The sequence below is a fragment of the Papaver somniferum genome, chromosome 9 (assembly GCF_003573695.1).
Source record: "Papaver somniferum cultivar HN1 chromosome 9, ASM357369v1, whole genome shotgun sequence".
NCBI classification, from domain to species: Eukaryota; Viridiplantae; Streptophyta; class Magnoliopsida; order Ranunculales; family Papaveraceae; genus Papaver; species Papaver somniferum.
This window is the reverse complement of record NC_039366.1, coordinates 41,725,019-41,745,581: the sequence shown is the minus strand read 5'-3', so window position 1 is coordinate 41,745,581 and position 20,563 is coordinate 41,725,019. Positions and strand designations below refer to the sequence as shown.

General features: G+C 35.8%; 2 protein-coding genes across 2 annotated transcripts; both read left to right on the top strand.

The window, feature by feature from the left end:
* The first annotated feature begins 1,690 nt into the window (after window positions 1-1,690).
* LOC113309693 (probable LRR receptor-like serine/threonine-protein kinase At5g16900) lies at window positions 1,691-3,166 on the top strand. The gene is made up of 6 exons (XM_026558183.1): window positions 1,691-1,815; window positions 1,989-2,118; window positions 2,203-2,274; window positions 2,399-2,470; window positions 2,582-2,662; window positions 2,772-3,166. Exons 1-6 carry the CDS (start codon window positions 1,716-1,718, stop codon window positions 2,917-2,919), a joined length of 603 nt encoding a protein of 200 aa, XP_026413968.1. The 5' UTR covers window positions 1,691-1,715; the 3' UTR covers window positions 2,920-3,166.
* A 7,978-nt stretch (window positions 3,167-11,144) lies between these two features.
* Window positions 11,145-12,607, top strand: LOC113309763 (probable LRR receptor-like serine/threonine-protein kinase At5g16900). The gene is made up of 6 exons (XM_026558279.1): window positions 11,145-11,256; window positions 11,430-11,559; window positions 11,644-11,715; window positions 11,840-11,911; window positions 12,023-12,103; window positions 12,213-12,607. The coding sequence occupies exons 1-6, from the start codon at window positions 11,157-11,159 to the stop codon at window positions 12,358-12,360; spliced, it is 603 nt and encodes a 200-aa protein (XP_026414064.1). The 5' UTR covers window positions 11,145-11,156; the 3' UTR covers window positions 12,361-12,607.
* The last annotated feature ends 7,956 nt before the right edge of the window (window positions 12,608-20,563 follow it).

The following is a 20,563-nucleotide window of genomic DNA, read 5'->3' as shown; positions in this document are numbered from 1 at the left end:
AGAATATCTTCCACAGATATTGTGGAGATCTTAGAGTCTTATTTATACTGATAATGGAAAACAGAATTTGTTACAGACTCTAACTGAATCCAAAGACTTAAAACAAATTCAAAATACCAAAGACTAAACTGATCGTAAATATAGCCATACGACTCTCACTGTGTACTCGTTCAGCTGACTAAGTTACACAGCTGTATTCTTATCTCTAACAATTATCAATATAGTCTTTTTTCCTTTCGCGTTTATTCTCTTCTCTCTTGCTGGATCCTATAGTACCGTAATCTCTTAATTGTTAGAATCGTATCCTTTTTGTTCTCCACACCAACTTCAACTACAATGATACTTTTCCTTGTTTCGCATAGAAAATTATATTATGCTTTAGCTATGCTTTCTATATAGGCATTGACTTAATTCTTCATTAGCCTACTGCATATCCACAACTATACCATCATATCCAAATCATCCAAGAAGTTTTCTAACTTCCCATCAAGTTGAATAAGAATAATTGTACCTTTACTCTGTATAAACAGAGATGCGAACAATTTGCGTGCTAGCTAAGAGTTGTTTAACCTCCTAACTTTACAAAGGCTGTCGTCCGTGGTGATTTAACCAGCCCGGAAGTTTGGATTCTTTCGACCAATTATTAAACTGTTGAGGTCGATCCGTTGATGGAGCCTAATTAACCTTGAAAGCAACCTTAATACAGAGATTATGGTTGTACAAAATTTATTAACTGCAAGTATCTAATAGTTAAGAATCTCAGGTAATGTGGAACTATTTTCAACACATAAGGTGTAACTCTCTTGGGCCAGTTAGATGAATCGAACAATTTTATTTTTTAATCCAATCAAAATAAATTGGTTGGAAGGAACATCGATATTTGACTTACAATCATTGAACCAGTAAAAGGAAATAGCTCCATATTTTTTAGATAGGCAAAAGTTAATATATTAAGAAAAGCCTGCAAGAAGTAGATAAGCAAGTTTAAGAGCTACAACAAGACAATTCGACAATAGAGAAAAAAAATCTCTAGAAGAAAACCCACAAACCCTAAGAGAGAAGAGGTAAACAAGAGAAGCTTTTTAGATATGAAATAGCTACTCTAGTTAACGATAACCGAATTTAGACATTCGTCATGACTTCAATTGCGAGACCAATTATAAATTTGGAACTTCACTTGTTTAATAATTTTTTTTATTCCGGCAGAACCATCTTCAAAAACAATAGCATTCCTAGATATCCACAATGTCCAATAAATGGCTGCAAGAATCAAAGGCCAGAGCTTCTTATCAATATGATGCACAATTTTGCATCTCCAACCTTTAATAATTACATCGATACAATTTGGAAGCCCCCAAAAAAGACCGACTCCCCGTACAAAGTGGTCCTAAATGGAACATAAGGTGTGAGATCGATTAACCCATAGAACATAATTAGTAACGCATATTAAACCTGCTGTTAAAAAAAAAGCACATTAAACCTTAGTAACTTGGACATATTCATATAGAGAAGCTTGGCCAACTCGAAAAATTCTCCAATCAAAACAATAATAATTATTACAAAATCAAACCTAATTTTAAATTGAGATAATCAAAAGCCACATAAATGAAGCTTAGATCAGTCTATAAATATGATAGATCATATATCATTGTTATCAACCAACAATCATCTCTTTTTGGTCTTCTTTGTTCATAATCAACTTGCTTCATAATATCATGAAGAATACTAAGGTCAATCTTGTTCGTTTGATCCTATTAGCATTGTCTTTCTCATCTCCACTCCTCACAGTTTCCGCACAAACTAACCCAACTGATGGTATAACTTTCGAATCTCATGTGTTGTTCTAGCTTCTCATATCGCTTCCACATTACTTATTTTTCCATCGTAGATTAATTAGATGACATTTATCTCTTTTAAATCTATTTCCTGTTTTCTTTTAAATTCATTTCCTGTTTTAAATTGCTAATTTTTGAATGATTATTTATCAGTGGCGGCATTGAGTTTGCTACAAATTAATTTTCCTCTACTTGCGTTAATATCAACCGGCGATCCATGTCTTCCTACACCACATTTTTGGCTTGAGTGTAGCTCCGATACTACACCTCGAATAACAGCTCTGTAAGATAAAACTTCGAATCGCTCTCCTTCTGAATTATTTCGTTCGGATAGCAAAAGTCTTATCCACCTAGTTAACGTTTACAGAAATCTTAATGGCGCCGCATTGGCTGGGGTACTTCTCCCTGATTTTAGTGCCATGGATGCACTTGAAATCATGTGAGTAATTAAGTTTAGTATAGCTGTACATTTAAACATTTTCAAAGAAAATTATTGTGCATTGAATAACAATAGAGAAATTAGTTCATTAATTTCATTTGTTTTCATGGTGACTTTTTGGCAGAGACTTGAGCAATAACCTATTGGTACTTGAATTTCCTGATTTTCTAGCCAACTTCCCTAATCTAAAAGTGTTGTAAGTTTGCTTTTCTTGCATGATAAATTTTTCGGTTGAAAAAATATTTACCAAATATATTTAAGATGGCTGTAAATTTTGGATCAAATGTTTTCTTTCCATTCCTCGCAGGAACTTGGCGAACAACTTTTTCTTTGGAACAATCCCTATATCATTGATGGAAAAATCCATCAATAACACGTTGGAGTTGACGTAAGTAAAAAAATCGTCGTGGAAGGAAGGGTATTCATATCATTGCTAATTGTCGATGTGAAGATTATTCTTAAATTAAATGTGACATTTTTCATTTTGCATTTTTTAGGTTAACAGGACCGGGAATGATAAACTTGTGCTTTTCTGATGAAGAACTATGCGAAACCGTACCAGGAACACAAACAAATTTTGGACAAACGCCAGTACTAATTGACCCATTGGCAAATGGTTTCACGATAAATGGCGTAGGGAAGTAATTACCCCTATACTCCAGTCATAAATCACTAATTCATTGAATCTGGTATTTCAAGCAATGGAGTTTTCTTAATATATATTGTTGCGTGCAATAAATTCCTAAGAACTTGGGTTTGCGGCACAAACAATTACACCTTATCATGGAGTATATGACTATATGTATGTGGAGCAACAGGTGCACCCAGTTGTTCAAACTATTTGGATTGAAAATTATGTGTTTTGTTTTAATGTTTGATTATTGTTGTTGAATATGTTAAGTGAAATTTATTTCTCATGTTTCCGTGAAATGTGTAATTCACATCTTGTTTTTTTGGAGAAAAATATCCAGATCTCTTCAAAATCTCAGATAAGTAAAGACAAATGCTATCTCACACGACTTTGCGGGATGGTTTCCCGCAAAAGCGGTTTCTTTGTCGTTGGATGATTAAATCAGCAGTTAGATTCACATTTAGGAAAAGACCCATCACTTTCACGAAAGGACCCACCACTTTCAGGATATGACCCACTATTTTCCCTAAAAAGTTCAAGGCTGTTAGATATGGGGTTTAGCATGATCTAACGGTAAAGAAGCCGCTTGAGCGGAATAGCTTCCCGCAAGGTCGTGCGCGATAGCACTACTTGTAAGTAAAAATGCTTCAAAAAAAAAAAGAGGAAAAAAAAAAGAAAAAAAAACGTCAAACAACGGGGACTTTAATTATAGATTATCTTCTCTTAGCATAGTTTAATCCAGAGTACCTGTTGAAAATAGTAAACCAAGACTATGGTCTTTGGGTCAACTAGTACAAGTTGACTCTGGTTCGATGAAGCAACTAGCTGAAGTTGACAAGATGTGTCATACTTGAAGATGAAGTAAACTTAAGAAACAAGTTGTTTTGATTTTAGAAGAGTTCCAGAAGAGTTTGATCTTATTAGGAAAGTATCTTTGCTTAGTCGTCAATTTTGTTAAACTATAAATAGGCTGGTGAGACAGGAGAATCAATATACCAAAATTATTATCAATGTAATATTTTTTGCTTCCCCTTTTATTCTCTTCTCTCTTGCTCTATCCTACTTGTATCAGAGTAAGGTGAGAGGAAGACAGGAGAGGGAGAGAAACTCAGTGAATTCATGGTTCTTAGTTTTTTAGTTCTCGTTTAGGTGTTAAGTGTTCGAAGAGTCGCTAATAAAAAAAGAAGTCGTTAGGTTATCATCAAAAAATGAGATAATTATGGGCAAGTTTGATGTTAATTGTTAAAGGTTAGAAGAAAGGGTAAACAGTAATCTTATGTTGCTGCTCAGGCTAGTTACGGTGTTGCCTGTCAAGTGATGTTTTTGTGGGTTTTCACCAAGGTTTGCAAGTTATTATAAAATAAAAGGAAAAGAAAAATATGGTACAAGATAAGTGGTTTGTTGCTTATGACGTGAATCTGAAGTCAAAAGACAGCCGAGTTTTTGGAGTTTTTGGGTTCTAACAGTTGGAACTGTTAAAAAAGAAGGAGAGAGTTGGGTATGTGTTGGATATATTTCGTGGGTTCAAACTGCCATCACCAAGGAAACCAGGTCTAACTAGATGACAAGGTTAACGCTGGGATGTTTTGAGACAAGTTTGATACCGAGATACCAGGTGGAAGCGTGACGAAAAGATTGCAAGAAAATCTTGAAAAACAAAGAAATGTGAAGGTTTCGCAACAAAAGCGTGACTGGAAGAAGAGAAGAAGAAATAACAACAAGGTTGTGAAGAAAGAGAAGCAATCACCAGAAGGTGATCAGAGAGTAGAGATCAACAAGAGGAGGTTAGCAAACCCATGAGTTGTGGAAGTGACGTCACAAGGTTGTGATCATGAATAAGTAAAGAAACATGTGTACTTGAGAAGAGAAAAAAGGTTTGTAAACTGTGAAAAGATCAGTTGTAGCAGACATGTGAAGAAAAAATAACAATAAAGTAGAAGATGAGCTAAAATGCTCGATGATGAGTACAAATTAGAGTGACAAAATCCTACAAGTGAAGTAGGTGAAAAGGGAGGAAAGCATTTGTCTAACAAGTTGATAGAACACAACAATAGTGTTTCTAGATTGTCAAGGAGTCTTGGTTTAAGGGAGGATGTTGGAAATAGTAAATCAACACTATGGTTTTTGGATCAACTAGTACAAGTGGACTCTGATTCCGGTGAAGCAACTAGTTGAAGTTTACAAAATGTGTCATACTTGAAGATGAAGTAAACTTGAGAAACAAGTTGTTTTGGTTTTAGAAGAATTCTATTTTTAGAGTTTGATCCTATTAGGAAAGTCTCTTTGCTTAGTCGTCAAGTTTGTTAAACTATAATTAGGCTGGTGAGCTATGAGAATTAATACACCAACATTATTATACTTAGAACATGATATTTGGTAGAATATCTTCCACAGATATTGTAGAGCTCTTAGAGTCTTATTTATACTGATAATGGAAAACAGAATTTGTTACATACTTTAACTGAATCAAAAGACTTAAAAGAGGATTTTAATAAAGTGCTACACTTTCGATTTCATGTTTAATAAATTGCCACCGTTTTTTTCAATATTTATAAAGTGCCACACTGTTGACCTTTTCCATCCATTTTTTTTTTGAGAAAACGGTTCACTTCCGTTAGTGTGTATGATGGTATTTTTCAATGATGTTGTAGTAAGATGATTCATTCACTCAGATTTGTTGAGAATTTGTTTTAAGACTTAAAAAAGAAAATAAGGAAATATATATATACACAATTTGTCGCAAGATGAAGAGACGCTGAGACGCGGGATTCCACTACTTTTCATATTGTTATGGTTCAGTCATTAACTCTAGACAATATAACTCAAACAAAAGAAGTTGTGACTCTAGTTCTTTGCCAAAAAAAGATTTCGTAAAATATCATTTGTAAGTTAAAAGCATGACGTATCTAAAGTATTTAGAAGTAAGCACGCGGCATCTAACAAAATAACAAATAATTAACAGAAATCATAAAGCAATTAAATCTATGCAAAAAGTCAATAAAAGAATTAATTCATTTACCACAATCATGAAAAAATGCTTCCTCCGTTGTCCCAGTGATAGGGTTTAGCTCATCATGTTGTTGGAAACACGCTTGAAATTCATTATTATTGCTCAAAAATGGTGTACAAATGATGAAAAGGGAAAAATATAATGAAAACCGGGTTTGTAACAGTTATATGTGTTACCAACCAGAACGACCCACAGTATGTGTCACTGATACTGCAGCAAATAAGTCTGCCTCTGATGTACGACCCTCGGCTGTGAGTCGTTATCACTGTAGAAAAACGACTGTCTTTGCTGGTCCATTCTTCGTGTTCTTCAGTATTTTTCTGCTGCTGCTGCAGCTTGATTTTTCGACTATGTGGTGCTCTATTCTATCCCCTAACTCTCCATCCGCACTCTACTGACCCTCAACGACTTATATAGCTTCACTGCCCTCAAATATCCCATCATAACTGCATATAATCTTCCATTACTCGGCATTGAAGAAAAATATTCTCGGTAATATTTTGTTTCCATTTTCTTCACATGCACACGTCTTCAGCTTGTCAATTCGTGTTTAGTCACTCCAAACACAATACATAATGAGTCACGTCTTCTCCCATCACATGCTAACCACAGAGAAACTCGGGAAAGAATAAAAAACGGTCCCATGAAACCTCACGCCCCTCTTCATCCGGACAATGCAACCAATTCTAACTGAACCGTGGACCATACCATCCTTGTGTGGTCCAAACAGGCCCAAAGAAACAAAAATCATTGATCGAGTATCACTCAAACTTTCCCAATCTCTTAACAGGGTTTCCGGAGGAAGAAAACCCTAGAATCGGTTCAATCCCTGAATCCATCTTTCTAGCCAATTCTGGTCTAAACTACGACCATTACCAGCTCTGTTGTGTCGATATATACAAACCCAACAAGTTTTGGCCCTTGAATCTCCCTACAACACGTCCAATTCTCAAACCCTAAATTCTGTTATCTGAAGAACTCTTTTCCCGCCAAAAACCAGATTCAAACGGGGAAGATGATGGTCGCGCCCTATCCAGAGTAGGGGTGCGAATAGAAAATGCCATGAGGGGCGCCTTTGGTCAGCTGCTTGGGTGTAAATATCCTTTAGGTACCCCTTATCATTTGGGTGCTCCTTATCCAACAACGCGAGTCCGAATAACATGTGTCCTCTGGGTGCTTTAGAAAACTTTTCGAGCCAATTTTTCCACCAAAATTTATTTTCCAAAAATACCTACAAACACACAAAACACCATAATAAGGACGAAAATGAGTACTAACAATGCGAAATATTGAGGAAAAATTAGACACATAAATGCGTCTATCAGTGTATGTGGCAATAAATGAAGCATAGTAAAACACATTTAAGCCCCCAGATTGTCTAACTAAGACTGATTCAAATTGAATTAACAGTGTGAGTCATTTTTTGGCTGATTTGGCTGGTTGGATCGGTTATCGGGCTCCCCAGAATCGTCCATCGTCGGTACCAAGTTGACTTACCGGAACAGGAATTTGGCCGAGTTTCCGCTGTTTTCTGGGCTTTTCTCAGGAAACTTTCAGGCCATTTTTCCCTACAAATTTCCTAACATTCATCTATACTTTCACTTATGCTTCACTCTTTTCAGTTCTCCAACATCCACTAAACACATCTTGTCTCTGCAATGATTCATTCTAATACAAACACATTCAGTTTCTATTTTGAGCTTTAAATTTTTTCTGCAACCCATAATTCAAACTCAAACCCATTTGCAACAGAAGCATCTCACAACAACATTCCTCGGAATCACAACCTCGACTCAAAACCCCTTCTCTATCACAGACCCGTTCATTCCATGGGAGTGGAATCATTTTTTTTTTCTCTTCACTTGACTCGATCCAATAACTCGTATCAAACTTAACAGCAACCTTTCAAACTTCATCACCATCTTGATTCTCAGAAACCTGAAACAAATCTCAAATCCTCTTTTCCCTTATTCCCCATTATCTTCAATTTCCTCCTTAAACAGCTTCACAACGTCAATTGACCGATAAATTAATCTTACCCATTTCTTGCAAAACCCAAAATCAGAATGAAAATCTCCAAAATCTGAAAGTTCAGGGAACCCCCAAATCATGTTCTTCCCTAAATTTACGAAGCCTAATAATCTCAATTTCAGTATCCTTCTCACTTGATGATTCTGTTCATCTAGTCATGGACAAAATACAGCCCTCATCTGTACAAATCGAGCAACCCCATTCCTTGTTCATCTAATTCAGAATCATCTTCAGTTAATCTCTATCTCCGATTTCCTTTTGATTCTTCAGTACCAGATCTGTCTCAGACACATTAATGTGCGCAGCCATTCTTCTTTGAATTTCAGATAATGGAAAGAAGAGATACTCTTAGGGTTGTGTAGTGCTCTCGGTCTCGGTAAGAATAAGAAACTTCGGGGAAGAAGAAGGAAATATGAATGGATCGGATTTCCTTTCACGTTTTTGTTCGGTTGAAGTCTTCAAGGATAGAGAAGGATAATTAGGGAAAAGCGATATCCTTGCTTGACTTTCTCAATGACTATGGACCAATTTTGTGGGCCTTGACGGAATACATAACAGTTGTGGCACTTAATAAATTTTGGGAAAAACGATGACACTTTCTTAACCGGGAAAACCAAAGTATGGCATTTTGTTAAAATTCCCGACTTAAAACAAATTCAAAATACCAAAGACTAAACTGATCGTAAAAATAGCCATACGACTCTCACTGTGTACTCGTTCAGCTGACTAAGTTACACAACTGTATTCTTATCTCTAACATCCCCCCTCAAGTTGTACTAGAGCTTGCGAATGTGCAACTTGATTCTAATGTACTGTAACCGCGGTGAAGATATCCCTTAGCGGATCTTTTGAACGTAATGAAACGAACTTGTAACTGCCCTCAAATTGTTGTACGAGAAAATTGGTGTTTCTCTTCAAATTCATAGTGTGATATAGTCAAAATACCTCTTCAAAGTCTTGGTGTTTCTCTTCAAAGTCTTAGTATGAGATAGTCGAAATACCTCTTCAAAGTTTTAGTTCTGTGTTGGTTAACAGACACAAGAGTTATTGATATGTGTTGGTTAAGAGACATAAGTGGTATTGATAGTGATAATGTTGTTTAACTGATTTTGAAAGAGGGTGTTGATGGGAATAGGGACATGTACTGATGGTGTGAAAGATGGTAGAGATTAGTGATATAGGTGAAAAAAACACTTCTAAAAGGGTTGATAAATCCACCATGGATTTGATTTCTTCTATTTGATAAGCCGACCACAGATTTTAGAGAAGAAATTATTTTATTAAAAAAAGAATAATTTATAGATTTAATTCAATTACTTTTTTTTTTGTTCTTCTTTTGTCGCGTGCATGAGAGTTGAAGATGAACATAAAGAGTTTGGAGATAGGGATTTGAGTGTTTGGATGCTGATATGAAAGTGGTTGTGATGGTGGTGGATGTTACAACGGAAAAACGAGGGGATCGAACCCTCCTGATACCAACTTAGAACATGATATTTGGTAGAATATCTTCCACAGATATTATGGAGATCTTAGAGTCTTATTTATACTGATAATAGAAAACAGAATTTGTTACAGACTCTAACTAAATCAAAAGACTTAAAACAAATTCAAAATACCAAAGACTAAACTGATCGTAAATATAACCATAAAACTCTCACTGTGTACTCGTTCAGCTGACTAAGTTACACAACTGTATTCTTATCTCTAACAATTATCAATATAGTCTTTTTTCCTTTCGCGTTTATTCTCTTCTCTCTTGCTCGATCCTATAGTACCGTAATCTCTTAATTGTTAGAATCGTATCCTTTTTGTTGTCCACACCAACTTTAACTACAATGATACTTTTCCTTGTTTCGCATAGAAAATTATATTATGCTTTAGCTATGCTTTCTATATAGGCATTGACTTAATTCTTCATTAGCCTACTGCATATCCACAACTATACCATCATATCCAAATCATCCAAGAAGTTTTCCAACTTCCCATCAAGTTGAATAAGAATAATTGTACCTTTGCTCTGTATAAACAGAGATGCGAGCAATTTGCGTGCTAGCTAAGAGTGGTTTAACCTCCTAACTTTACAAAGGCTGTCGTCCGTGGTGATTTAACCAGCCCGAAAGTTTGGATTCTTTCGACCAATTATTAAACTGTTGAGGTCGATCCGTTTGATGGAGCCTAATTAACCTTGAAAGCAACCTTAATACAGAGATATGGTTGTACAAAATTTATTAACTGCAAGGATCTAATAGTTAAGAATCTCAGGTAATGTGGAACTATTTTCAACACACAAGGTGTAACTCTCTTGGGCCAGTTAGATGAATCTAACAATTTTATTTTTTAATCCAATCAAAATAAATTGGTTGGAAGGAACATCGATATTTGACTTACAGTCATTGAACCAGTAAAAGGAAATAGCTCCATATTTTTTTGATAGGCAAAAGTTAATATATTAAGAAAAGCCTGCAAGAAGTAGATAAGCTTTCAAGAGCTACAACAAGACAATTCGACAATAGAGAAAAAAAATCTCTAGAAGAAAACCCACAAACCCCAAGAGAGAAGAGGTAAACAAGAGAAGCTTTTCAGATATGAAATAGCTACTCTAGTTAACGATAACCGAATTAAGACATTCGTCATGACTTCAATTGCGAGACCAATTATAAATTTGGATCTTCACTTGTTTAATATTTTTTTTATTCTGGCAGAACCATCTTCAAAAACAATAGCATTTCTAGATTTCCACAATGTCCAATAAATGGCTGCAAGAATCAAAGGCCAGAGCTTCTTATCAATATGATGCACAATTTTGCATCTCCAACCTTTAATAATTACATCGATACAATTTGGAAGCCCCCAAAAAAGACCGACTCCCCGTACAAAGTGGTCCTAAATGGAACATAAGGTGTGAGATCGATTAACCCATAGAACATTATTAGTAACGCATATTAAACCTGCTGTTAAAAAAAAGCACATTAAACCTTAGTAACTTGGACATATTCATATAGAGAAGCTTGGCCAACTCGAAAAGTTCTCCAATCAAAACAATAATAATTATTACAAAATCAAACCTAATTTTAAATTGAGATAATCAAAAGCCACATAAATGAAGCTTAGATCAGTCTATAAATATGATAGATCATATATCATTGTTATCAACCAACAATCATCTCTTTTTGGTCTTCTTTGTTCATAATCAACTTGCTTCACAATATCATGAAGAATACTAAGGTCAATCTTGTTCGTTTGATCCTATTAGCATTGTCTTTCTCATCTCCACTCCTCACAGTTTCCGCACAAACTAACCAAACTGATGGTATAACTTTCGAATCTCATGTGTTGTTCTAGCTTCTCATATCGCTTCCACATTACTTATTTTTCCATTGTAGATTAATTAGATGACATTGATCTCTTTTAAATCTATTTCCTGTTTTCTTTTAAATTCATTTCCTGTTTTAAATTGCTAATTTTTGAATGATTATTTATCAGTGGCGGCATTGAGTTTGCTACAAATTAATTTTCCTCTACTTGCGTTAATATCAACCGGCGATCCATGTCTTCCTACACCACATTTTTGGCTTGAGTGTAGCTCCGATACTACACCTCGAATAACAGCTCTGTAAGATAAAACTTCGAATCGCTCTCCTTCTGAATTATTTCGTTCGGATAGCAAAAGTCTTATCCACCTAGTTAACGTTTACAGAAATCTTAATGGCGCCGCATTGGCTGGGGTACTTCTCCCGGATTTTAGTGCCATGGATGCACTTGAAATCATGTGAGTAATTAAGTTTAGTATAGCTGTACATTTAAACATTTTCAAAGAAAATTATTGTGCATTGAATAACAATAGTGAAATTAGTTCATTAATTTCATTTGTTTTCATGGTGACTTTTTGGCAGAGACTTGAGCAATAACCTATTGGTACTTGAATTTCCTGATTTTCTAGCCAACTTCCCTAATCTAAAAGTGTTGTAAGTTTGCTTTTCTTGCATGATAAATTTTTCGGTTGAAAAAATATTTACCAAATATATTTAAGATGGCTGTAAATTTTGGATCAAATGTTTTCTTTCCATTCCTCGCAGGAACTTGGCGAACAACTTTTTCTTTGGAACAATCCCTATATCATTGATGGAAAAATCCATCAATAACACGTTGGAGTTGACGTAAGTAAAAAAATCGTCGTGGAAGGAAGGGTATTCATATCATTGCTAATTGTCGATGTGAAGATTATTCTTAAATTAAATGTGACATTTTTCATTTTGCATTTTTTAGGTTAACAGGACCGGGAATGATAAACTTGTGCTTTTCTGATGAAGAACTATGCGAAACCGTACCAGGAACACAAACAAATTTTGGACAAACGCCAGTACTAATTGACCCATTGGCAAATGGTTTCACGATAAATGGCGTAGGGAAGTAATTACCCCTATACTCCAGTCATAAATCACTAATTCATTGAATCTGGTATTTCAAGCAATGGAGTTTTCTTAATATATATTGTTGCGTGCAATAAATTCCTAAGAACTTGGGTTTGCGGCACAAACAATTACACCTTATCATGGAGTATATGACTATATGTATGTGGAGCAACAGGTGCACCCAGTTGTTCAAACTATTTGGATTGAAAATTATGTGTTTTGTTTTAATGTTTGATTATTGTTGTTGAATATGTTAAGTGAAATTTATTTCTCATGTTTCCGTGAAATGTGTAATTCACATCTTGTTTTTTGGAGAAAAATACCCAGATCTCTTCAAAATCTCAGATAAGTAAAGACAAATGCTATCTCACACGACTTTGCGGGATGGTTTCCCGCAAAAGCGGTTTCTTTGTCGTTGGATGATTAAATCAGCAGTTAGATTCACATTTAGGAAAAGACCCATCACTTTCACGAAAGGACCCATCACTTTCAGGATATGACCCACTATTTTCCCTAAAAAGTTCAAGGCTGTTAGATCTGGGGTTTAGCATGATCTAACGGTAAAGAAGCCGCTTGAGCGGAATAGCTTCCCGCAAGATCGTGCACGATAGCACTACTCGTAAGTAAAAATGCTTCAAATAAAAAAGAGGAAAAAAAAAAGAAAAAAAGAGAAAAAGAACGTCAAATAAGTGCCGTGAATTTTTAGCAGTACTAGTAGGAAAGGTGCAGGTAAGCTTTTTTTTTTTTTTTTTGACAAGATGCAAATAAGCTTCTACATGCCTGCGGGCTTGCGTGTTAGAGGTCGGATGTGAAATGTGTCGGCTGTCAGTCCTAGGGCTAGCGACAGCGTTAAGCCCTTAAATGTTTGCCCGATTAAGTAAATTCCATTGTAGTTTGCCAAGGTTACCACCACCTTATAGCACAATGGTATCCCATCGATTTCTCTTTTGAAGGTGGGGAGAATTAGACTTGCCCCTTCTGTTGGGAATTTTGGGTTAAACAAGAGGATGAAAACAGAAACAGAAAATGGTGTACTCCTGACTTCAAGGCTCTTTCGATTCTTTTAGACAATAATTCGACCTTTCCCAATAAATTTGGCGAGTACAAACGGTCTCTCGAATTATGCCTTCAGGATTCAATGAAGTCCTAACACCGTAATCGAATTCAAGGATTGTACTTCCTTGACCCGACCAAGAAACACACCGTATAAGGTTCTGATGATGCTTTTTAGAGAAGAAGAAAACAAATTGTTTTTGATGTGTTGGAATGGGAGAACATCTTCGCTACTTATAGTGATATTCATGCCTGTTGGTAGTGTCGTTTCATCACCAACAGACGCTTCCAAAATCCATTAATGGTGGCTTATGGGAAGAGACGCGTCTGTTCAATTTTGAATGGAAACTTCTAGGTTTTACAAAGTAACATTCTCCCCTATTTTGAATGGAAATTTTGAGTTATACGGTCAGGTCGATCACCGTATAACTCTGCGTAGCGGAAAACCTTGAAAATATCCAACATTCTCCCCCTATTTTCAAAAAATGAGAAAAACACAAAAACACAAAGTAAAAAAAAAATCAGAGTGGCTGCATCACTAAAGTGACTGCCTATGTACCCGAGTGGGATCAAGCCAACGTAGTTCACGCTTAGTTTGGGAAATAAGCATCATCGTTGAAACCAATACATAAGTGATAGGTATCTTTTGGATTTGAACCTTCACTTAGTGTAAGAAATTCAAAGCCTTATCGAGGTTCAGTGGTGAAACTAGTCTTGAACCAAGTACCTCTAATGATAAAACCGGAATTTCAACACATATTGATTTCTGAGAATAGTGTGTTCTGTAGCTCACACATTAATGGCCATGTGCTTAAATCCTAGATTCATGAGTCTTCTTTAGAGAACGATCTTCTTCTCTTAGGAAACGGCCTGATTTCCATACTCATATAGGTAAGTCTCGAAGGTATTTCTGCGAGACACCTTGTGATAAAAGTTAGACTTATTAAGGATTTTCATCCATCCTGTTTTCTTGCAGAAAACCAACACTAATTAGAAATGGGAAGTTTTGTATTAGTGTTCCATAATCACCTCCATAATTTGTCGGTACCACATTGAACCTTGGTTATCCTTTCCAAAACATAGGTTGTGTTTCTGCTTTGGGCGATCAAACTTCATTCACAGACCTTAGTCCCATTTCATTACACTTTATTGAAACCACTGCCTTTGGTAGACTTTTTGTAAATGGGTCTGCCAAGTTCTTACTTGTTTCGATATAGTTTACTGCAACTACTCCTCTTTTGAGTATTTGTCTTACCATTTGATGTCTAAGACTTGCATGTCTTGACTTTCCATTATAAGTCTTGTTAGAGACATTATAAATAGTTGCTTGATTATCACAATTAATCAAGACCGCTGGACATGGCTTCTTCCAAAATGGGATTTCAACAAGTAAGTTTCTAAGCCATTCCGCCTCCTTACATGCATCGGTTAACGCTATCAATTCTGACAACATTGTTGAGTCAGTAATACAGGTCTGCTTCTTGGAACTCCAAGACACAGTAGCACCTCCTAAATACAGGTCGATCACCGTATAACTCTGCGTAACGGCAAACCTTGAAAATATACAACACCTTCATATATAGAATAAATAAGGGTCTCATGAGGTTCAAGGGGCATTGTTTTGAGTGTTTTTTTTCTTTTTTTAATCGGTAAAGATTATGATTTCCCATATAAATAGAATAGTAAGTAAAACTACAAACCCCAAATAGATATTTATCATATAAAAATATGAAAAGCCCTGACAAGAAATATTCAACGGAAGGTCAAACACCAAGTAGACGCAAACTCGTAATGAGTACTGCCCACATACATATATCACCTAGGTCTACAAGAACTGGGGTGTGCATACAATCCGGAACCGCGGATTTTATCCGCAACCGTCCGTAAAATTGCGGGTGAAAACCAATTCGCAAGAGTCTATGAGTTGGTTACGGGTGAGTTCTCAAATCCACAAGGTTTTGGCGATTTGGTTGCGGATGGTTTTGTAAATCCGCGGATTTATCCGTACCGTAGGACAGTGAAGGAATTTCATAAAACTCATTAGTAATTTTTGATGATTATGTTAATTCAATTGCTAGTTTGATGATTATGTTAATTCAACTGTTAGTTTGCTTCAAGTTATTACTTATTAGTAGTTTTTGTTTATGATTCTTGATTAATTGCATGGTTGTAGTTAGGAAACACCACCTTACCTTACGTACTTTAATTCCCTTGGTTGAGTTTTTTTTTTAGAAGTGGGGGAGATTAGTTTGAAATTCTTTTGTTTATGAAAGTATGTTCAGTTTACCTGGAAAGAGAAGTATTCTGATCACCTTATATAATTGCCCAGTTCTTAAGGCTAAAACTTTACAATCATAAATATTTGTTTGTGCCAGGAGTTGCATCTTATGTTTGGTGGGCATTTAAGAAGTCAATGCTAGTGTATGAAAGTCACAGCCAACCAACTCATGTGGGGAAGAAAATGAACAAGTTAAAGCCATAATCTAAAATGGAACTCTCGCCAATTGAAATCGTGTTAGTACTCTTTTGTATTAAGTGTCGTCTATATTAAAATTCTGGTTTCTATACTAGTATTTATTATTTTATTTTATTTTGGCTAAATTTGTGGTTAATCCGCATCTGGTCCGTACAATTTGCTGATCCGCAGAGGTCAAATCCACGGGTGATTGGGCCGGTTACGGTTTAATTTTCTAAATCCGCAATCTTGACGGTTTGCTTGCGGATAACCCCTAATCCGCAACCGTCCGCCCGTTGCACACCCCTAACAAGAACTAGACCACATGGAATAGAGTGGAATCCCCCTGCCCCAGTAAGGAGTTGAGCCCTAAAAGCTAGAAAACCCCAAGCCCAAAAGAGCTAAAATTGGAAGAAATTTTGAACCCTAATCTACTATAACCTCCGTAAAAGAGATACTTTCATATTTTCATTTTTTCCTAAAAATAGGTCAAACTAAAAGAAACGAAAGTATCACTTTTTCTAAAACAGAAGGAGTATCTACTCCAACGCCAACGAAAAGTCGTAATAAAATGTTACCAATTGCACTTGGGATCAGAATTCCAGTTTTTGTGATATTCTGGGCTACTGTTGCATTTCTAGCGATTGACCATCAAAAGAGAAAGACTGTTGCAGCCGCAGATTTAAACACTCACAACTTCAATCCATGAGTACCTTTTTTTTCAAATCGTCTTTTAATTCTAAATGGGTGCTCACTTTCATCATTTATGATTCATGTCTTTCATTTATGATTTATGCGCGTAGGGAAAACAAGTGGAACCTCTGAGCTGGTAATGCCCGTGTACGTGGATACGAAGCAACAAATTCCACCGAGTGTTTAGGCTATTTGAGTTGGAAGTTGAATTGGAACCAAGTAGCCAACTTGTTGTATTGAAAATGTCGTAATTGTTGATTATTTTCAAGGATTGAATCCTGTTCTTATAGTATATAATTTGTGAAATAATTGATGAGGGAAACGGCATGATAGATAAGAATATTGGACACTACATAGACATTCACTCAAATCAATTTACTGTACGTTTTTTCAATAAGTATTATATAAAGACGGAGAATGAATTCCCTTAAATTATATAAAAAAAAATCTTGATTTTTATAAAATTGAGCACCTATCTGCATAATTTACTATTATCTCATCCCAATAAAAATATTTGTGCGAAAGACATTTTCGGAATTAAAACTCCCATGTCTAATGAGCTCCAATTGACAATCCCAAGTACTTAATTAGTAACTTCTCGGTTTTGCATCCCAGTTCATTAGATAACATTTGAATATCCTCACTTGCACTAACACTAACCATAATATTTTTGTCCACATCCAGCTTTATAAAACCTGTCAGATTTTCAAAGGTAGAAAGAGTGATAAGCAACCTTCTAACCTCTTCTACACTTGCATCTGGGAAAATGAGCGTACTATCTGCAGATTATATATGAGATATCATTGTTCCATTCTCAACCACTTTGAACCTAGTAAGTTGCTAACCTCTTTCCACAACATCATCTAAAAGTTTAGAGGGCACTTCTACAACCAACAAAAACAAGAAAGAAGATAGTGAATCTCCTTACTCAGACCTTTAGATGGCTTGAATTTTTCAGTTGATGCGCAATTTATCAACACTAAAAAATAAGAAGTAGTCATACCCAAGAAATGGATTTATATCCAAAGTTATGATTTTGCAGATACTGTTCGACTTTTGTGCACTCTTTCCACACATGTGAACAATAAACTAGATAGATTTATTCACATTAACTTTTTACATTTTTAAAAACGAATTCGATTTTGTGCACTCTTAATTAAGCCAAAGGAGTATAGGGCACTCATTGCACACGAACTTCTCTTTTTCATTTTTTTTCGAAGAAAGAAAATTTTATATTAAGGAAAAAAAATCAGCCAAAGGAAAATCACAAGAGCAACGCCATAAAAAGCCACTGAAACAAGGAAACACAGAAAAGGGGAGGTTTAGTTATGCAAAAAAAAACCTCCCAATTATGAATAATATGGATGCTATCTACATACTTAAACATATTTATATTACAGCTCCAAATAACCAAGGATTGCTTTACCTGGACAATGACTTCTTGAACATCTTTAGGTTTTCCACCAAAGACTCTATGATTCCTTTCGTTCCACACGTTCCAAATAATAGCAATGTGCAGTATATTCCGCACGTGCTTACACTTTCCAGTCGAAACGTTGCAATCCCAGGCTTCAGACAATTGTAGCACAGTACTAAGCATTGGCCAAGAGATTCACATTCACTTTAAATAACAATCCAACAGTTAGAAAGAGTAGGAATAGTGCAGCAACAAATGGTCAGATGTCCCCAAAACTTCGTTGCAAAAAGGGCAGGCAGTACTGTCCAAATTAACCCCTCGATGCCTAAGCATTGCTCTCATAGATAGCGAGTCATGAAAAACATCCCAAAGAATAAAACTTACTTTCAGTGGGATGTAATTTCTCCAAAGATCATAGAAAATTGGAAAAGGAGCAGTCCAGTACACTTCCAGTAAGAGTAGCATAGAAGAACTTGTTGTTGTAGTTGGGATTGAATTATACCTCATCATCTCCTTCCACTAGAGTAAGAACAACACCAATGTCTCGACTTAACAGGTCTCATTCCAACTGCTCGTTGGCATTTAGCTGGTGTTTAAAGTTTTCATGCCATTGTCCATCTCTAATCATCTGTTTGATTGAACCATACTTCTGAGAGCAAGCTTTGAAAATTACCGAAAAAAATATCTTTTAGACATCCCATTTCTAACCATCGGTCCATCCAAAATCTCACCCCCCCTTCCATTTCGAATTCTGAAAGAAATCATACTGTGGATTTCCGGAACCATCCTAGTCAGATTCCGCCATAAGCTCCTCCCTTGAATTGCATTTTCATCAGTATTATCTTCATCTGCCTGAGTCTTATGTTGAACGATAATTCTCCACAGAGCATGTTATTGTTTTGTATAACGCTATATCCATTTAACAAGCAGTGTCTTGTTAGTAATGCAAAATTTATTCACGCCTGCTCCACCTTGCTCCTTAGTCAAATTAGTCTTGTCCCATTTAACTCGGGCCATTTTCTTTCGCCATTTAACAGCACCCCATAGGAAATTTCTCATCAATTTTATCATTTGATTATCCACACAAACTGGCAGGTGAAAGAGAGATAATAAATGCACCGGCAAGCTAGCTAAACAACTCTTAATAAGCACAAGCCGATCTGCTTTATTCAAAAATTTCTTCTTCCAAGAAGCTAACTTTTGTGCCATCCTTTCTAAAACAATATCCCACGTTGAGGTAGTTCTTGATGTTGCACCAATTGGCATGCCAAAATATTTAATCGGCAGACTTTATGTTTTGTGGCCTACCTCCTTAGCTACTCGCCAATAATCTCATCCGCAACAACACTTATCATGGTACTTTTGTCCAAGTTAAGTTTCATGTCCGTTAGAGACTCAGACATAAACAAAATAATAAAAAGTCTAGTTACCTCATTCGCATTTGCATAGATAAAAATGAGAGTATCATCCGCGAATTATAAATTAGAAATCATGCTCCCAGTTTCTGCTACTTTAAAGCCGGTAATCTGACCTCTTTGAACATCATTATTCATTAACTTTCCCAAAATTTCAATCACTAGCAGAAAAAGATATGGAGAAAGAGAGTCGCCTTCTCTTAAGCCCTTAGATGGCTTGAACCTTTCCATTGAGCCTCCATTCACCAAAACCGAAAGATGAGAAGACGTGACACACCACTTTATCCAAGAAATTCATTTATCACCAAAACCATGCTTGTGAAGAATGCGAAGAAGAGATTGCTAGTTAATATTTTTGAAGGCTTTCTCCATATCAATTTTACACAGAATTCCAAGCTTCTTCGATTTAAGTCTACTATCGACACATTCATTGGCGATTAAAACTTCATCCAGAATTTTCTTTTCATGAATAAAAGCACCTTAGAAATCTGAAATAAGCTTTGGCATTACAGTATTCAATCTTTCATCTAGCACCTTAAAAAGGGTTTTATACATGCTTCCAATTAGACTTAACGGTCTAAAGTCCTTTGGAGTACACAAATCTTCTTTCTTCGGGATAAAAGTAAGAAACGAGCAATTTAACCTCCAGTCTAAAGAACCAAAATGGTGAAAATCATTAAGCATATTCATGAAGTCTGCTTTTATGATATCCCAACACTTCTTATAAAATTCAAAGGTGAAACCATCTAGACCTGGGGCTTTATTTGAACCCATTTTCTTCACAACATCCCAAACTTTATCATCCGTGAAGCTCCTCTCCATCTATGCTTTATCATTTTCTCCCACCACCGAAAAATCCAACTAATCTAAAAAATAACTGGTATCACTAAGAGTCAAAAAGAGATTAATGTAGTAATTCCTTATCTCCTCTTTAGTTTAATTCTGATCTAAACAATCAACTTCATCGATTTTTAGTTTTGCAATTGTGTTTCTTTTCTTCCATGCACTTGTTATTCTATGAAATTATCCAGTGTTGGAGTCACCCCATCTGAACCCGTTTTATTTCGCCCGTAATTGCCATTTACTAGCCTCCAATATTTCGATATCCCTGGTCTTGCATTCCAATCTAAGTACTTGTTGATCAGGTTGAGCACCGTGGTTTCTTCATGAAT